Source organism: Trachinotus anak, unplaced genomic scaffold (assembly GCF_046630095.1).
Source record: "Trachinotus anak isolate AG129_WGS33_773 ecotype Australia unplaced genomic scaffold, CSIRO_AGI_Tana_v1 ptg000014l, whole genome shotgun sequence".
Classification (NCBI taxonomy): Eukaryota; Metazoa; Chordata; class Actinopteri; order Carangiformes; family Carangidae; genus Trachinotus; species Trachinotus anak.
In genome coordinates, this window is record NW_027273865.1 from 3493841 (window position 1) to 3510162 (window position 16322).

A 16322-nucleotide genomic window follows, 5' to 3' on the forward strand; every position below is an offset into this window, starting at 1 on the left:
CTGACAACTAGGACTGAAGGAATAAAAGATGTCAAATATTTTGGTTCTCAGAGTCGTCCTGTAGTTCTGAGAATAACATTGAGCAAAATAAATATAAAATAAAACTCTGCCAGTTTGGACACACAAGATGTTTAGTGACAGATTGTCAATGACCGAGCGCCTTCCCATGCTTATATTGAGAACTGACAACTGAGAACTTTTTCATTCAGACATCCTTCAGCTCTTTTTCTACCCAGGATCTAGTATGAGGGAAGATTTTCGCCATCATCTTAACAATCTTGAATTATTGTTTTGTGGAAGAGTAATGACTTAAATATTTTTAATATATAAAAATGTTTTTTTTTAATACTGTGGGGTTTTATTGAAAAACGCCACCACAGCTTGATGCTGCCACCACTATGCTTTACTGTTGGGATGGTGTTGGGCGGGTCATGAGGAGTGCTTGTTTTCTTCCAGACTGACACTTAGAACTGAGATCAAACAGTTCAGTCCTGGTTTCATCAGACCAGATTGGTTTCTTTCAGTCTCAGAGTCCTTTAGCTGCTTTTTTACAAACTGTGCCAGATCAGTGGAGAGTTACACTGGGTTGTCCTTTTGCAGGTTTCTCTGTCTCCACATTGGATGGAACTAAGCCAGAGTGACCATCAGGTTCTTGGTCACCTCACTTACCAAAACCCTTCTCCCCGATGTCTCAGTTAGTCCAGGCATCCAGCTTTAGATCTAGCTCTAGTTTCAAATTTTTATTTATTTTTTTTTGTCATTATGGGGTATTGAGTGTACATTGAAAATTAATTCAAACAACTGAAGCATAATGCTAAGACATTATAAAATATGAAAAAATGAAGGGGTCTCAATACTTTCTGAATGAATTGTTGATGTTGAACTTTCAGTATTCAGGTGTCCTTTCTGTTTTCATAAAAGATTTCAGACATCTCATGAATCGCATATTAATAAATACACATTAAATACACACAAATACAAAAGTATTTCCTTTCTGTAACAATTAATGTATTTAACTAATCTGGGCTAATTCTTAACATTTTTTAGTGTTTTAAATTTGTTTCAATAAATAATCCCCTTGGTATTTTGTTTAATTTTCTACATTGTTGTTTACTCATCATGGATATTCATGAAATTAAGTGATCAATAAATCAACTTGAGTTTGTCGGTGTTCCCGGTCAGGCGCCCAACGGGCACCTAAACCCGCTCCGTGTGTGACGTGTAGGACCTCCTCCTCCGACACACAGCAGCAGTAATGGCGGACTACGACTGCTACGACGAGCGGGACAGGGCCTACGGCAGCTTCGGCGGCGGCAGAGGGTGAGTTTCCGCTCCGCACGGCAGCTCCGCCATGTACCTCAAACACAAACACCGGTCGGACCGTAGCCGTGTTTCCCACTGCTTTCCTCCCCGAGCCTTGGTGCAGGGCGACCAGGCCCCGCAGCTCGACACGCCCGGCGCCTGCTCACTGGGCCGGGAAGGAGTGAGGGAAGGCCGGGTACAGCGGCAGGGAAACACCGCGGTCCCGGAGCTAACAGGCTAACCGATAGCAGGGGGCTAGCTGCATACAGACTGTGAAACAGGCGGACTCATGTTGCGGGGATCGTCCCGAAGCTCGGTAGCAAAATAATGGCAATCTGTTAAGTGTTTGGAATGATGAACCAGTCCCGGTGAGAGGCGGGACGTAGCGGAACAGGAGGCCGCAGCATGTGGAGGTGGTGGCCGAGCTGCAGCTGCAGACTGCCCGCATGGCTGCATCATGTGTCCGCAACTGCAGATTCATCCACGTAGTAACCAAACATGAGGCTGGGTATCAATCAGGGCTGTCGGTTATTGATATGTTGTGGTTCGTTTAGTCAACATCAGGTTATCTGCTGTTTTCTGAGCTGTTATGATGTGTCTGTTAAATGATGATGAAGATGAATGAATCCAGCAATGAAAAGCAGATTTCTCCGTTCATTCGTCTGCAGCTGCTGAATGAAGCAGTAATACTGTTTTTGTTTTCCTTCAGGCTCCATCTAGTTTGTCCTCTAGCTGCTGATTTCTCTGTTGTTATTTACAGTTATTAACCTCATCAGTTTATCTTTATTGACTATAAAGTGAATAGTTTGATGTGTAAAACATCACAAAACTGTGAAAATTGTTCATCATAGTTTTGTCAGAGTCCAGAGAGACTGATGTGCTGTTTTGTCAGACTAACAGTCCAAAACCCAAAGGTTCAGTTACTGTGACAGAAAACAGAGAAAAACTGAGGCACTGGAGAAACTGACACCAGAGAAGGAGCGAAGTATTGATTAGACTTAAAACTAAAATGAAATTGTTACAGAATAATTTTTTTGTTAGTTGATTGATCAGTTAATGGTCTCAGCTCTGGATATTATGCCTGCAGGTACTGTAGGCGGTGTAAAACATTTAGACTGATTTAGTTCATTTCTCCATCAGCAGAAACACAGGATTTGGTAGAAAATCTGATTCTGATAAACTAAGAGTGAATTTTTATGTAATCATCTGTAGAGAGTTTCCTTTATTTGTTGTTTAGTGTAGATCTGAGTCAGAAGATGAAACTGAGGGGTGATGAGGTGATGAACATATCTGCAGCTCTTCATTTCTTCTTTTGTTGTGACAGAGTAACAAACCTCTGAAAGTGACTCAGGTAGGGAGACCAGAGGATGGAGAATTGGTTGAACATGTGCAACATGTGACAAAGATGCCAAGTAAACATCAGCTTTGTTTTAAGGGCTCATCAGACAAAACAGGGAGACAGGGACTTTGTCTCTTAAGTGTCATAAAATAATGAAGGGCATGTGTCTCAGTTTTAGGCTAACGTCTGTAAATGTCTTGTTTTATCTGACCAGCTGTTAAAAACCCATGTCTGGTTTCAGTCATTGTTGACTTAATGGATGTTGTTGTTTCATTTACATCAAAAACAGGTTTGATGTACCAGGAGCAGGGATCTCAGGATTCATGTTCTGATCATATAAAAGTAGAATAATTGAAAAACGTCAGGTTTTAGTCCGACACCCGGTTTTCTTCTTCTCGTTTATGTTCACATCACTCAGCCCAGCTGACAGCAGGATCGGTGTTTGATGATATAAACCACCTGAGCTGAAATGATAAGTCAATTAATGAACCTGCTGGATCTGCCAATCAGCAGAAACATTATCAAGAAATATTTTGATAATCAGTTTCAGTAATTTACCAAGAAAAAATGGTGAAAATAATGCAGTTTGTCTGGTGACAGACTCTGATCTGTAGCTCAGTGAATTGTGGTCAGACAAAACGAGATGTCACCTCAGACTCTGAGAAACTGGATGTTACATAGACCAGTCAGTTGATGTGTTGGAGCTTCATGGGAACCAGACACTGGTCTGATCCTCAGAGGCTCCAGCAGGGGGCAGTAACACAGCTTCCATGTTAGAGCTGAGGTAGAAGAAGGTGGACCTGCACTGTGAAGACAGTTCAGAATCAAAGATGATATTATATATTACTCAGTTATAATTATTGGTTCATTAATGTGTTCATCACTTTAATATTGCTGCTGGTTAAAGTGAGCCTTATTATTGTCATAACTGATTAATCTGTGATTAATTGATTATTTTCTAACATGTCAGTCATCCTCAGTTGATCAGACGTTTGACTGACTGTCCACAACCCAAAGACATGTAGTTCACCACAGTCTGTACACACTGCTGCCAGGCAATGTTTGGCATTTTCTCTGAATGAAAATGACTCAAAATGATTCATCGATTATTAGAATAGTTGTCAAATTATTTTGTGTCAATTGACTAGTTAATTTTTACAGCTTTATATCTTAATACTGTCTAGAACAATGCATCATTTATTCATTGATCATATTAATAATCTTAATATGAAATGTAACTGCTAACTAGAGCTTTAAAATAAATGCAGTCTAGTGAAAACTACTGTATTTTTAGTAGCATGAAATAGAAATACTCAAGTAAAGTACACTACCTCCTAATTGTACTTAAAAGTCCAGATTTTAAATTCTCCTGTGTTTTATCTGAAGTGTTGATCAGAATCAGAATCAGAATCAGAATCAGTTTTATTGCCAAGTATGTTTTCACATACAAGGAATTTTTTCTGGTGATTGGTGCAATTGATCAGCAACAGTGGGGCTCTCTAGCCTTGTTGATAAGGCTAATAACAGATGGGAAGAAGCTATTTTTGTGGCGAGAGGTTTTGGTCCTGAAGGACCGCAGCCTCCTGCCGGAGGGGAGTGTCACAAAGAGTTTGTGTCCAGGGTGGGAGGAGTCAGCTACAATCTTCCCTGCACGCCTCAGAGTCCTTGAGGTGTACAGGTCCTAGAGGGACGGAAGATTGCAGCCAATCACCTTCTCAGCAGAGTGGATGATACGCTGCAGTCTGTTATTGTCCCTCTCCGTGGCAGCAGCGTACCAGATGGTGATGGAGGAGGTGAGGATGGACTCAATGATGGAGGTGTAGAAGTTCACCATCATAGTCCTTGGCAGGTTGAACTTCTTCAATTGCCTCAGGAAATACATCCTCTGCTGAGCTTTTTTGATGAGGGAGCTGATGTTTAGCTCCCATTTGAGATCCTCTGTGATGGTGGTTCCCAAGAAGCGAAAATGCTCCACGGTAGCCACGGGGGAGTCACACAGGGAGATGGGGGTGGGTGGGGCTGGGCTCTTCCTGAAGTCCACTATCATTTCCACTGTCTTCAGAGCGTTTAGCTCTAGGTTGTTCTGCCTGCACCAGGTTACCAGACGGTCAGTCTCCCACCTGTAGGCAGACTCATCGCCATCAGAGATGAGTCCAATGAGAGTGGTGTCGTCTGCAAACTTCAGGAGCTTGACAGACTGATGGCTGGAGGTGCAGGTGTTGGTGTACAGGGAGAAGAGCAGAGGAGAAAGAACGCAGCCTTGCGGGGATCCAGTGCTGATGGTCTGGGAGTCAGACACGTGCTTTCCTAGCTTCACGTGCTGCCTCCTGTCAGACAGGAAGTCGGTGATCCACCTGCAGGTGGAGTCAGGCACGCTCAGCTGGGAGAGCTTGTCCTGCAGCAGAGCCGGGATGATGGTGTTGAAGGCAGAGCTGAAGTCCACAAACAGGATCCTGGCATAGGTCCCTGAGGAGTCCAGGTGCTGGAGGATGAAGTGGAGAGCCATGTTGACGGCGTCGTCTACAGACCTGTTGGCTCTGTAGGCGAACTGCAGGGGGTCCAGGAGTGGGTCAGTGATGGATTTGAGATGGGACAGGATAAGGCGCTCAAATGATTTCATGACCACAGAGGTCAGGGCAATGGGTCTGTAGTCATTTAGTCCTGTGGGCCTTGGTTTTTTTGGGACAGGGATGATGGTGGAGGATTTGAAGCAGGCTGGCACGTGGCAGGTCTCCAGTGAGGTGTTGAAGATGTCTGTGAACACCGGAGACAGCTGATCAGCACAGTGCTTCAGGGATGATGGAGAGACAGAGTCAGGACCGGCTGCTTTGCGGGGGTTCTGCTTCTTAAAAAGCCTGTTGACATCTCTCTCCAGGATAGAGAGAGATGTTCCTTTGGTAGGGGAGGAGGAGGGGGGTTCTGATGTGGCTCTGATGTGGAGGTTAGTGTCAGGCTTGTCCCATTGTCTTTCAAAGCGGCAGTAGAACTCATTCAGATCGTTGGCCAGACGGAAGTCATTAATGGAGTGGGGGGGTTTAGGTTTGTAGTTTGTGATCTTTCTGAGCCCTTTCCAGACAGAAGCAGAGTCATTGGCTGAGAACTGGAGCTGAAGTTTCTCAGAGTACAGTCGTTTAGCTTCTCTCACCGCCTTGCTAAACCTGTACTTGGACTTGATCTCCATCAGAAGATATATTTGTGGTTTTAAGTTTTAAAAACCATCTCAGTGTAGTTTTACATCTCCCCTCTCAGGCTTCTCTCTGGAGCTCGAGTAACAACAGGTCAGTCAGACAATCAGAGGAGAGTTTCAGAGCCTCTCCTCTGATTGGAATGACTGCTTTGTTGTGACATCACAAAGTTCCAGAAGTCCTGACAGCTGGTTTTAAGGCTAAGTTTCTGAATACAGGCTGTGTGCATTTCTCTGTGGACTGAGGCTTTGATACTTTCACAGTATTAATATAGAACCTAGACCTGCTGTATAATCACAAACACATGGACATCTACCTTTAGACTGTGTGGAGCTTTAAAGTAAAGTACAGGAGGAAGCGTCCAGAGTTATAATGTGACTGTGTCAGTGCGTATAAATCTGTTATAACATTGATCCAGCTGATCCAGTCTGACAACAAACAACCAGTTTCTGAATTTAAAGTAACAGTTCAGCATTTTATAAATTACTACTATAAAAACGACGGACGTGGTTTCAATAAATTCACTTTATCCTGAGATCTCAGGTTAATTATCTCGTTATAATTGTATGGCTGTAAATAGTGGCCACAATGATTGAAATCTTTACTGAATCTGAATAAGAAACTGAATACGAATTTTGAAATTCTAATCACCACTGGATACTTAATGTTAAAATCTGCAGTCTTTTTGATAATTTTTTAATTGTTTGTCATTTCTCTGGAAAACAGTTTTGTTGGTTCAAGTTCTTAAATACGAGAATATGCTGATTTTCTTTTTCTGTCATGACAGTTAATGGAATAGTTGGATGTCGGACAGTTGGACTAATCATGGGTGATATTAAACATCATCCTCATGTTTAATAGGATGAACACCACTAATATCCTGATGTTTAAACATCATCCTGATGTTTAATAGACAAATAAATTAATTAAAATAGTCATTAGTCTCATCCCTAATAGTCAGCCCAGTTTGGGATGGTGCTGTCCATAGGTGTGTTGTCACCTGGTTTATGTTTCAAGCTGTTGATCCTCAGTGACAGACACAACAACATCATGTTTTCAAGTCAGCCGACCTGCTCAGACCTGTCATCACAGACTCGCAGGGTCGATAACAACTGACGGACCACTGGGTCAAACTCCGGTGGTCTGTCCGCGGTCAGAGTCAAAATCATTGGGTCATAAACGTTGATCAAATGTAAGTAGTGGAAAAACGTCGTCACTCAGAAGATTTTAAAGTGCATTAAAGCTGAAAACACTGAAGACTGATCTCCAGCCACCATCATTTCTACTGAATTAACCAATTAGGACAGAAAACCTGTGTTATTAATCAGTGACAAATGGGACTGGACTGGGCTCATTATCAGCCTTATTAAGTATTCTGCAATAAGACCGTGGAGCAGATTAGATCAAATAAAATATTAGTTATTGGCAAATATTTTCCTCCTGTATAACTCAGTGTACACCGACAGGGACACGAACAATCTTGTTATTTCTACCTGACAGGTAAAATGATCACCTGAAGACTCAAGTGATGAGGAAAAGCAGAAGTATGACTGTAAACTCACAAATTCATATCGATAAATCTCTGTCAGACACTGTGGGCCAGAACATGAGCTTTTTAGCCTGTATTCACATATAATCAGACTGTCCCATTAACAGCAGCTGGATCAGCTCTGATCAGCCGTGATCAGCTCCTGTCTGCAGTGAATACTGATGTTCAGACAGCATCACTGAATCACTGTGATACTGACAGAAACTTAATAACAGGTGGATTCTGATTGGAGTTATGCAGGTTGAGGGAGTGTTTTTTTCTAGACCAGCCTGACACTAGTCTGTACTCCAAATCCCTTGATGCTCTGTGCATGTGTGTGCTTCTATATCTCATGTTGCTGTCTGTGCTCCCCCTCCCGTCAGGCCCCGTGGTGGCGGTGGCCCTGGAGGCCCCAGGAAGCAGAAGGAGCTGCCGTCAGAGCCTCCGTTCACGGCATACGTAGGAAACCTGCCGTTCAACACGGTGCAGGGAGACATCGACATCATCTTCAAAGAGCTCAACATCCGCAGTGTCCGATTGGTCAGAGACAAAGAGACAGACAAGTTCAAAGGTCAGAGGGTTTTATTTTCTGTGTCATCCTCCACAGGGGGTGGTGGGTCGAGTGGGGCACTGTCATTAAAATGGTTGATTCCCTGCAAAGAAAATGCCACAAAAAACAGTGAAGACATTTGTGGACTGTGTGATTATACGATCTGTTCTCAGTGTATCGGCTACAGGTAAGAGGCTGCTGTTGTTTCTTGTAGCGAGGATTTTGAAAACGTCAACGGGCAGAGGAAGCAGAGACGGAGGAGAGCACCGTCTGGAGTAGGTGTTGACATCAGACTGAGTCAGACTCTGACTGTTGTTGTGTCTTTCAGGTTTTTGTTATGTTGAGTTTGAAGACTTGGAATCTCTAAAAGAAGCTTTGACGTACGACGGTGCTGTGAGTATCCAAGCCATGTTTTTATCCTTCAGTCCGACATGCCTGGTTTACATTGACACAGTCAGACAGGTGATCTGTCTGTAGGTACAGGTGTTTCACTCAGTGACAACATACACAACATCTTAGAGCTGTATCAACGAGTCGATTTTTTTGATCGTTAGAAATGTAATCAGCAGCTACTGGGTAATGGATTTGGTTGTCGTTTGTTGAACAGCTTGTGAATGTTTCTTGGCCCCGCCCCCTCACCAAACGAGCTGAAAACCTCACATCTACGTTATGACTAGAGATGGAACGATATCTAAACATTTTATATCATGATTATAGTGAATAAATGATCACAGTTATCTGTATTATCGCGCTGTTGTAAAAATGTTCTAAAAATGTTAAAATAGTAATAAAACACAACCTGAAATCACTTCACCAATTAAACATTAAAATAACAACATGTCCAACACATCTGTGTCACAGATGAGGACCAGGGCCAGTACTGGGTTTGTCTGCTGCATGCCCACCCTGTGAACAAGGGAATAGTAAATGTATTATTATTATTATTATTATTATTATTATTATTATCATCATTAGCACTAGCATTAGTATTAGCATTTTCTGTGCTGTAACTTCTTTCTGACACAGACACTGTAGACACACCTGCAACCTGTCCAGCACAGTGCTGTTAAACCAGAAGCACTGCAGCCACACTGAGCTCAGAGATGAAACAGTGAGCTGCTGCCCTGACATAAGTTTTAAAAACACACAATCACAGATTGAAGCGTCTCACAAAGAGGCTGAAAAATCTCCGGAGAAGCTCTGTCACTGTCTTCTCCATGTTGTTACTGACACATAACAAACCCTGTTGCTGGTGGATATAGAACCTAATGTGAGTTAAATTAACCACAGTAATTAACCATGGTAATATACAGTTAAAGTGATAATTAAAATTTATACCACGGTAATACTAACAGTCTGGCATTTCTACTGTGATATAGTGTGAGACCAGTAACTTCATCTCTGTGTGACGCACAGATATTATTCCAGCTGGCTGCTGCACTAACACATTTAGATTTTTAGAACAAAGCTGATGTCATGAAAGTAGTCTGATTATTTCTGATATTTTATTGTTGATTTAACTCCTGAAGCATCTTATGAAAAAACTGTTTCCTTCTGTGTATCAGAAAACACATTTTAGTTCATAAAGATTTATTTTCACACCTTATGAATAAGAAAATAACATGAAGACTCAGCATCCCTGTGGGCTGGACACTGCATCTGAAATAACACAAAGCCATAAAAAACATAATAAAATCAGACATGTTTAACACATGTGCACATCTGTGTTTTACAGTATAGTTAAACAACATGTCTATACATTGTTATATATGTACAGAAAAGTGTGGTGTTCACTTTGTGTCACTTGTTTATTAAAGTCACAAAATTCAAATTTCTGCTATTTAAACAAATAAACTGAAACATTGAGTGAGCAGGTGTGAAGGTGTACATCTGGGTGGAGCTCAGTCTTCAGAAGCTTCTGTCTCAACCGCCTGATGTGAGTCTGATGTGACCTCTGATCCCTGCAGTTGCTAGGTGAAAGGTCACTGAGGGTCGACATCGCAGAGGGACGAAGGCAAGAACGAGGAGGAGGAGGCTTCGGCTTCAGGAAAGACGAAGGTAGAGGTAGGCACACCAAAACACCAAGAAGTAGGTCACTAACCTGTGTGTAGAAGGTGTGTGTTGGGTAATGTGTCTTTGTGTAACTTACCTGAACTCTCTGCTGCTTGCGTCTCTCCTCCAAGTCTGAAGGTGAGTGTTCAGAAGAGACCAGAGTTGAGACCAGAGTCTGATCTGGATTCAGTTAAACCTGTTCTCACTGTGGCCTCCTGACTTGGAGGAGGAGGGAGACTCTTCATCCTTCACGCTTCATCCTTTCATCACTTCATCCTCACCTCCACAGCTCACCCCCTTCTTTTCTTTTCCTCTAACTGGTCCTAACACACACACACACACACACACACACACAGAGACAGACGGACAGACGTAGGATGAGGTCACCTGGTGTGGAGGTGAGCAGTGAGTCTCCACCTGTCACAGCTTTTCTCTAACATCTCCTCTCTGATTGGCTGATGGACGACTAACAAGCTCCGCCTCTTCAACGCTGTCCTTCCGGAAGGAGGCACATCCACCTCCTCCTCTGTTTCCTCCTCTCCTTGTTTCCTCTCCTCCTCCTTGCTACCTCCCCTTCTCTCCTTTATTTCTTTCATCTCCTTGTTTCTTCTCCTTCCTACCTTCCTTTCATCTTCTGTTTCTTCTTCTTGTTTCCTCTCCTCCTTCTCTTTGTTTCCTTTCATTCCTTCTCTCCTACTCTCTCCTCTTGTTTTCCTCTCTCTCTCTCTCTCTCTCTCTCTCTCTCTCTCTCTCTCTCTCTCTCTCTCTCTCTCTCTCTCTCTCTCTCTCTCTCTCTTGTCCAATCTCCCCTCCCCTCCTTGTTTCCTCCAACCTCTCTGTCCTCCTCTCCTTGTTTCCTCCCCCTCTCTCTCTCCTCCTCTCGGTGTTAAACTCCCCCCTGTCCTCTGCAGGACGAGGAGGTTCTCGAGGAGCTCCCAGAGGAGGAGGGGGAGGAGGACGTGACTCCCGTGAGGACTTCTACGACCAGCCAGGAGGAGGTGCGGTCAGAGAGTTCAGCAGCTCAGGTTGGACAGCAGCGGATCCCAGCCGGCCAATCAGAACACTGCTGGGCCGTGGCTAATCAGACAGCAGGATAATGTCTCCAAAATAAAACAGATTTAAACAGAAAATAGCGTTAGGAAGGGACAGAAAATAAAATGTCACGATTATTACTGAATCTAAACAAATTGTGGCAGTAGCTTCATTATCTCAGACAAACTTTATTGATCTGAGCTCGGTTGACACTCAGCTAAATGAAGCTAACTGAAGTTATGAAGCTAGCTGAAGCTAAACGAAGCTAACTGAAGTTATGAAGCTAGCTGAAGGTAAACGAAGCTAACTGAAGCTAGTTGAAAATGACACAGTCACACTGAACTAAACTACATCAGTCGCTTGAAGGTGTCAATCAAACAAACCACCAGTGAGTTAAAACCTTTCACCTCAAAGCTCTGCATTCTGAGGCTGGTGTGCCACGCCCTGTTTTTTTTCCCCATCATGCCTTTCACCTCAACCATCTCATGCTTATTTGTCACCTCACAGGATTCAGATGCTGCAGGACTCCAGAGGGGGTTTGTCTGTTGACTCACCTGTTTATCTGTGCACTTGTCTCTGCAGGTTATAGAGATGATGACTACATGGGAGGACGGGGTCGAGGTGGAGGCAGTCGCCCTGGCGACAGGAGGGGTGGAGGTGGAGGAATGGGTCGCTTCAGAGATGGACCCCCCCGGGGAGGAACGACAGACTTCAGGGAACCGTCTGAAGGTGACTTTATTGGTAGTACATTTATTTAAATTGAAGTTGTGTGATTGTAGTTACTAAGACATCTTTATTTGTATTTGTATTATTTAGTTGTGTAATTATTCCTCTGTGCCAGCGACAGCCAGAGCCATACTGTTTTCAGGTTGTCTGTATGAATGTCCGTCTCAGTAACGGCTTGAGGGAATTTCTTAAAATTTGGCCCAAACGTTCACTTGGACTCATGGATGAGCCGATTAGATTTTATTGGTCAAAGGTCAAGGTCACTCTGAACTCACAAAACGCTGTTGTGGCCGTGTGAAAACAATAACTCTGTAACACCTTGAGGGAATTTCTTTACATTTGGTGAAAACGTTCATCTGGACTCAAAATGATCGTTGATCATCGTCCTTCAGCACAACTCTAGTCTGGAGTTTTAAGATAACAGTTGTTTAACTGTGATCTCTTTTAATGTATTTAATTGTGTAATTAGGTTCTTGATTGTGTCATTTTGACACAGTTTTGTAATCCTTAAATTTTCTTTGTAGTCTGCTCTTTGTTAAATTACTGACGTGGTTTTGGATTCAGTGATCAAGCTGTTTCCAGGGTTACCTGGAGATGTTCAGTCATTGACAGCTCAGACCATGAAAACTATCACAGGTGAATGTGTAGCTGTGTGAACAGGTGATCAGGGTTGTTGATCTGTTGCGTGTGTGTGTGTGTGTGTGTGTGTGTGTGTGTGTGTGTGTGTGTGTGTGTGTGTGTGTGTGTGTGTGTGTTTTGTTGTCTCCACAGAGGAGCGTGCACAGCGGCCTCGGCTGCAGCTGAAGCCCCGAACCGTCTCTGAGCCTCTCAACCAGGTCGCCAACCCAAACTCTGCCATCTTCGGCGGAGCCAAGCCGCGAGAGGAGGTGATCTCAAGAGAAAAACCATAGAGACTGAAGGCCATGAGGGCCGGAGTGAGGGGAGGTGGGGGGGGGGGGGACAAGAGTGAATGGATAGAGAACTTTAACAAGGAAAAACAAAAAGAGAGAAAGAAACGCCAATGGGATGAGTTTAAACGCCACAGTTAGCATTCCTTCCTGACAGACAGACAGTGAGCGAGCGGATGCCGCCCTCCTCTTCTTCTTCTGCTTCTTCTTCTACTTCTTCTTCTTCCTGTTTTGAGTTCAGTTTGAGCAGAATATTTATTCTTAGTGGGAATAAAGATGAAAAACACTCTGACACTGATGAATAATAAATCTGTAAACACAAACACAACGATCAGCTTGTGAATGCATGTCCAAACTTTTGGTTTCTCTGCCCCGCCCTCCGTCCCGCCCCCTCACCGCAGCTTACTGTGATGTCATACCTGCTCCAGTAGCCCAGCCCCCATCCTCCTCCTTCGCCGGGTCAAAGATCACCCAACATTTACTCTCTAACAGAAAGAGGCCCAGAGGTTAAACCTGTTAATTCGTTTTCTTTATTTTTTTCTTTCGTATTTTGTAGTTGTTCCGCTCCAGCCCCGCCCCCTCACCCCAATTGGTCATAGATGAACCTTTTTTCTTTTTTGCTGTCGCTCATTGCCATGGTGACTCATCAATGAGGTTTTCCAGCTTTGATCAAAAGATTCTTTTTCATGTTTTTCTCAGTGTTTGTTGTTTAATCACCCTGTCGTCCTGAGTGGGCGGGGTTTAGCCTGCGTCAGGATGGACTGCCAGCAGCTCTCAACAAGCTCAGCCGCCCCCCGCACCCCGTATCCAAAGCAGACACCTGATGGAGACGTTTTCTTAAAACAAAAGACGCTGTTGCCTGAGGCTTTAGAGTGATGATGGTCTGAGTTCTGTTCCCATGATGCACTGGTGGTAGGATGGCCTGTTCAGGTGATGCCTCTGTGAGTGGAGTGCTGAGAAGCAGGAGACCAGTTGCTGCGTTCACTGTCTGCGGGATTTTCTTCCATTTGGCATCTCATTAATTGTGGCTATGTTGCTGCGTTCAGGTGCTGAGGTAAAAAGGAAAAAACAGTTTCCTAATAGAAAACAGACTGTTGGAAATTAATCAATTACAAAAAAATTTAATCTCTGATATTTACCAAAAAAAAAATGCTGTGTAGAGATTGTAGTGTGCCTCGCTGGTCCTGCTCCTGAAAGACAAAGCCTGCAAAGATGAACTACAATCATGGAGTCTGACACGTTTTATTGTGTCCGACACACCCTGAACACAGCACCTTTACACAGAGGATCAAACAGTGATCTGAGACAGAGCCAAACGTGTTCTGTCCAATCAGATTTAAAAGTGACACGTCCACACTGAACACAGGTGGTAAAGTTTCCATTCGTCCACACTGAAAACTTCACCTGAAGTGGATTCATCTGAAAACAGGGAGGAATAAATGTAGAGAGGATGGAGGGAAGAAAAGGAGAGCTGAACAGACAGAAAACAGTGAAGCATCTTTTTTTCTGTTTTTTTTTTTTCCTCTTTCCTCTGCCTGTAGTTGTATTTCTTTTTTGGCCTCAGATAAACATCCAGGCACACTTGTGGCACACTTTAAAACTGTAAAAACAGAAAAGACACAATTTATGGAAGGAAAGAAGGGATGAAAAGGTCTTTGTTCTGAACTCATTTTCTTTTTCATACCTTTTGTCTCCTCTTTTTCTTTTTTGTTTTTCATCCTTTCTTTTCACCGTTGAACAACAGAAAAGCACAGGGCTCATGGAGTACAGGAAGGAGGTGAAGAAATGAGAAACATACAACCACAAATAAGGAAGAGGGATATCATAGAAAAAGAAACAAGTGTCTGTCTTTCCTGTTTCTCTTCTTTCTTGTCTTTCGTCATGTCTGTTTTCCGTTTTCTCACCTTCATTCTTCCCATGTTTCGTGGCTCCTGTGATTAAAACACTCATTTTTTAAATTTTTTTATCCAGATGTGGCACAGATGTGTTTTGATCACCACCACAAAGGAGTGATTGATATAACAATTGTTTAAAGGAGTGAAGAAGAAGAATGTGAAAAGGGGTAATACAAGAAAAGGGAAATAAACAAACGGGAAGGAGGAAAGAGACAGGATGAAAAAATGTTTTTCCTCCCTAATTTTATTTTTTTCCCTTTGCTTTTTGCTCCCCATTTTCTTCACCTCTTTCTGTTTCAATCTCTTGCTTCTCCTCCATCTGTCTTTGTTTACAGCACTGACTCATTTAACCCACCTCCTGACATTCTCCTGACCAGACGGTGGCGCTAACTCGACGTGTCACCAACAGAAAAGAAGAAATTTAAAGGTTTTTGTGCTCTTGTTACTTCAGTGTGGATCATGTGGAAGTCAACGCCACCAAGAAAATTTTGTAAAATTGAAAAGTTTTGAATGAGCCTGCAACGTCAAAATTATTCATAATTGTACAATGAAGTCATCATTTTGGTTTGTAGTTGCCTGTAGTTCTTCATCTTTAACCTGTAGGAAAACTGAACTCACTGTGGACCACAAACCTGGTCCAGCTGAATGTTCTCAGGTCTCTGTGTGTCAGTGTGGATCAGGTCTGGGTCTGTAGTGGATCAGCTGAACAGGATTTCAATCTTCAGTGTGCTCGGTCTGCGTCGCTTTGAGAACATTTGTGTCGCTGATAAACAGTTTTCTTTGTTTTCCAGGACATTAAATGGAAGAACTTTTTCTTACTGTACTATAGAATAAAGAACAGCTGTTTTAACTTTTTCTTTTCCAACACTGTTTATGGCAATAAAACTGTATCATCTACATACATCAACCAGAATGTGTTTAATTTCAGGGTGGGGGGGTCAATTCCTTGTTTTGATTTAAATTTTTTCCTCCAAATGAAAGAACAATAAAGAATAAAGCTTGTTCTGTTCTGCCTTGATCTGTGTGTTTGGAGGAAGATTATTTTCCTGTATTTTTTTCTTTTATTTTTAAAAACATTTAATTGCAGTAAATTACAGGTCAATTTTTTTCCATGTAATTACAGAAACAGATGAACTTTCAAAATCTTTTGTAAGATATACCTACCCAGCATAACAAATTCAATAACTCAACTCAATAACCTCCCTGACTAAGGCCCTTCCGCCCTGGTGGTTCCAAACTTCTTCCATTTACGGATGATTTGTCATTATGGGGTATTGTGTGTAGAATTTTGAGGTAAAAAATGAATTTAATCCATTTTGGAATAAGGCTGTAACATAACAAAATGTGGAAAAAGTGAAGCGCTGTGAATACTTTCCGGATGCACTGTGTATATATATATATAAATTAAGAAAATGATCATTAGTTGCAGTCCTTTATAAATTGATTAAAGTCAGGTCCACCTCAACCAGCTACAACAGTAAAAATGCATCAATATATATATATATCATTACATATATACACTTGTACTAAAGTAATGTTTTTAGTGCTCACAGTAGGTTACAGTGTGGTATCACCACTTTTACTGAAGTTAAGGATGAAGGATGTCCAACTTTACAGCAGAAATAAACATGTTTACAGCCTGGTACAAAAACTGTTTTGGTCTCTAGAGCTAATTTCCTCCTTCATGACAACTGTACAGGATGGATTTTATAGAACTCACCTGTTAACATTTTATGAAGGACTAAAGTTATGGAGAATTGAGAAGACGTGGTGATGGTGGAGCATCTCACTCTGAGGTTCAAACT

General features: G+C 42.5%; 1 protein-coding gene across 7 annotated transcripts; it reads left to right on the forward strand.

The window, feature by feature from the left end:
- The first annotated feature begins 1160 nt into the window (after positions 1–1160).
- Positions 1161–15424, forward strand: eif4h (eukaryotic translation initiation factor 4h). Of its 7 annotated transcripts, none has more exons than XM_071496061.1 (8): positions 1161–1320; positions 7738–7925; positions 8233–8297; positions 9872–9968; positions 10868–10981; positions 11571–11717; positions 12486–12601; positions 14853–15424. In XM_071496061.1, exons 1-8 carry the CDS (start codon positions 1256–1258, stop codon positions 14856–14858), a joined length of 798 nt encoding a protein of 265 aa, XP_071352162.1. In that variant the 5' UTR covers positions 1161–1255; the 3' UTR covers positions 14859–15424. The 7 variants fall into 7 exon arrangements, with proteins under 7 accessions (XP_071352162.1, XP_071352166.1, XP_071352163.1 ...); XM_071496065.1 differs by having other exon boundaries at positions 10868–10954; XM_071496062.1 differs by having other exon boundaries at positions 9872–9962.
- The last annotated feature ends 898 nt before the right edge of the window (positions 15425–16322 follow it).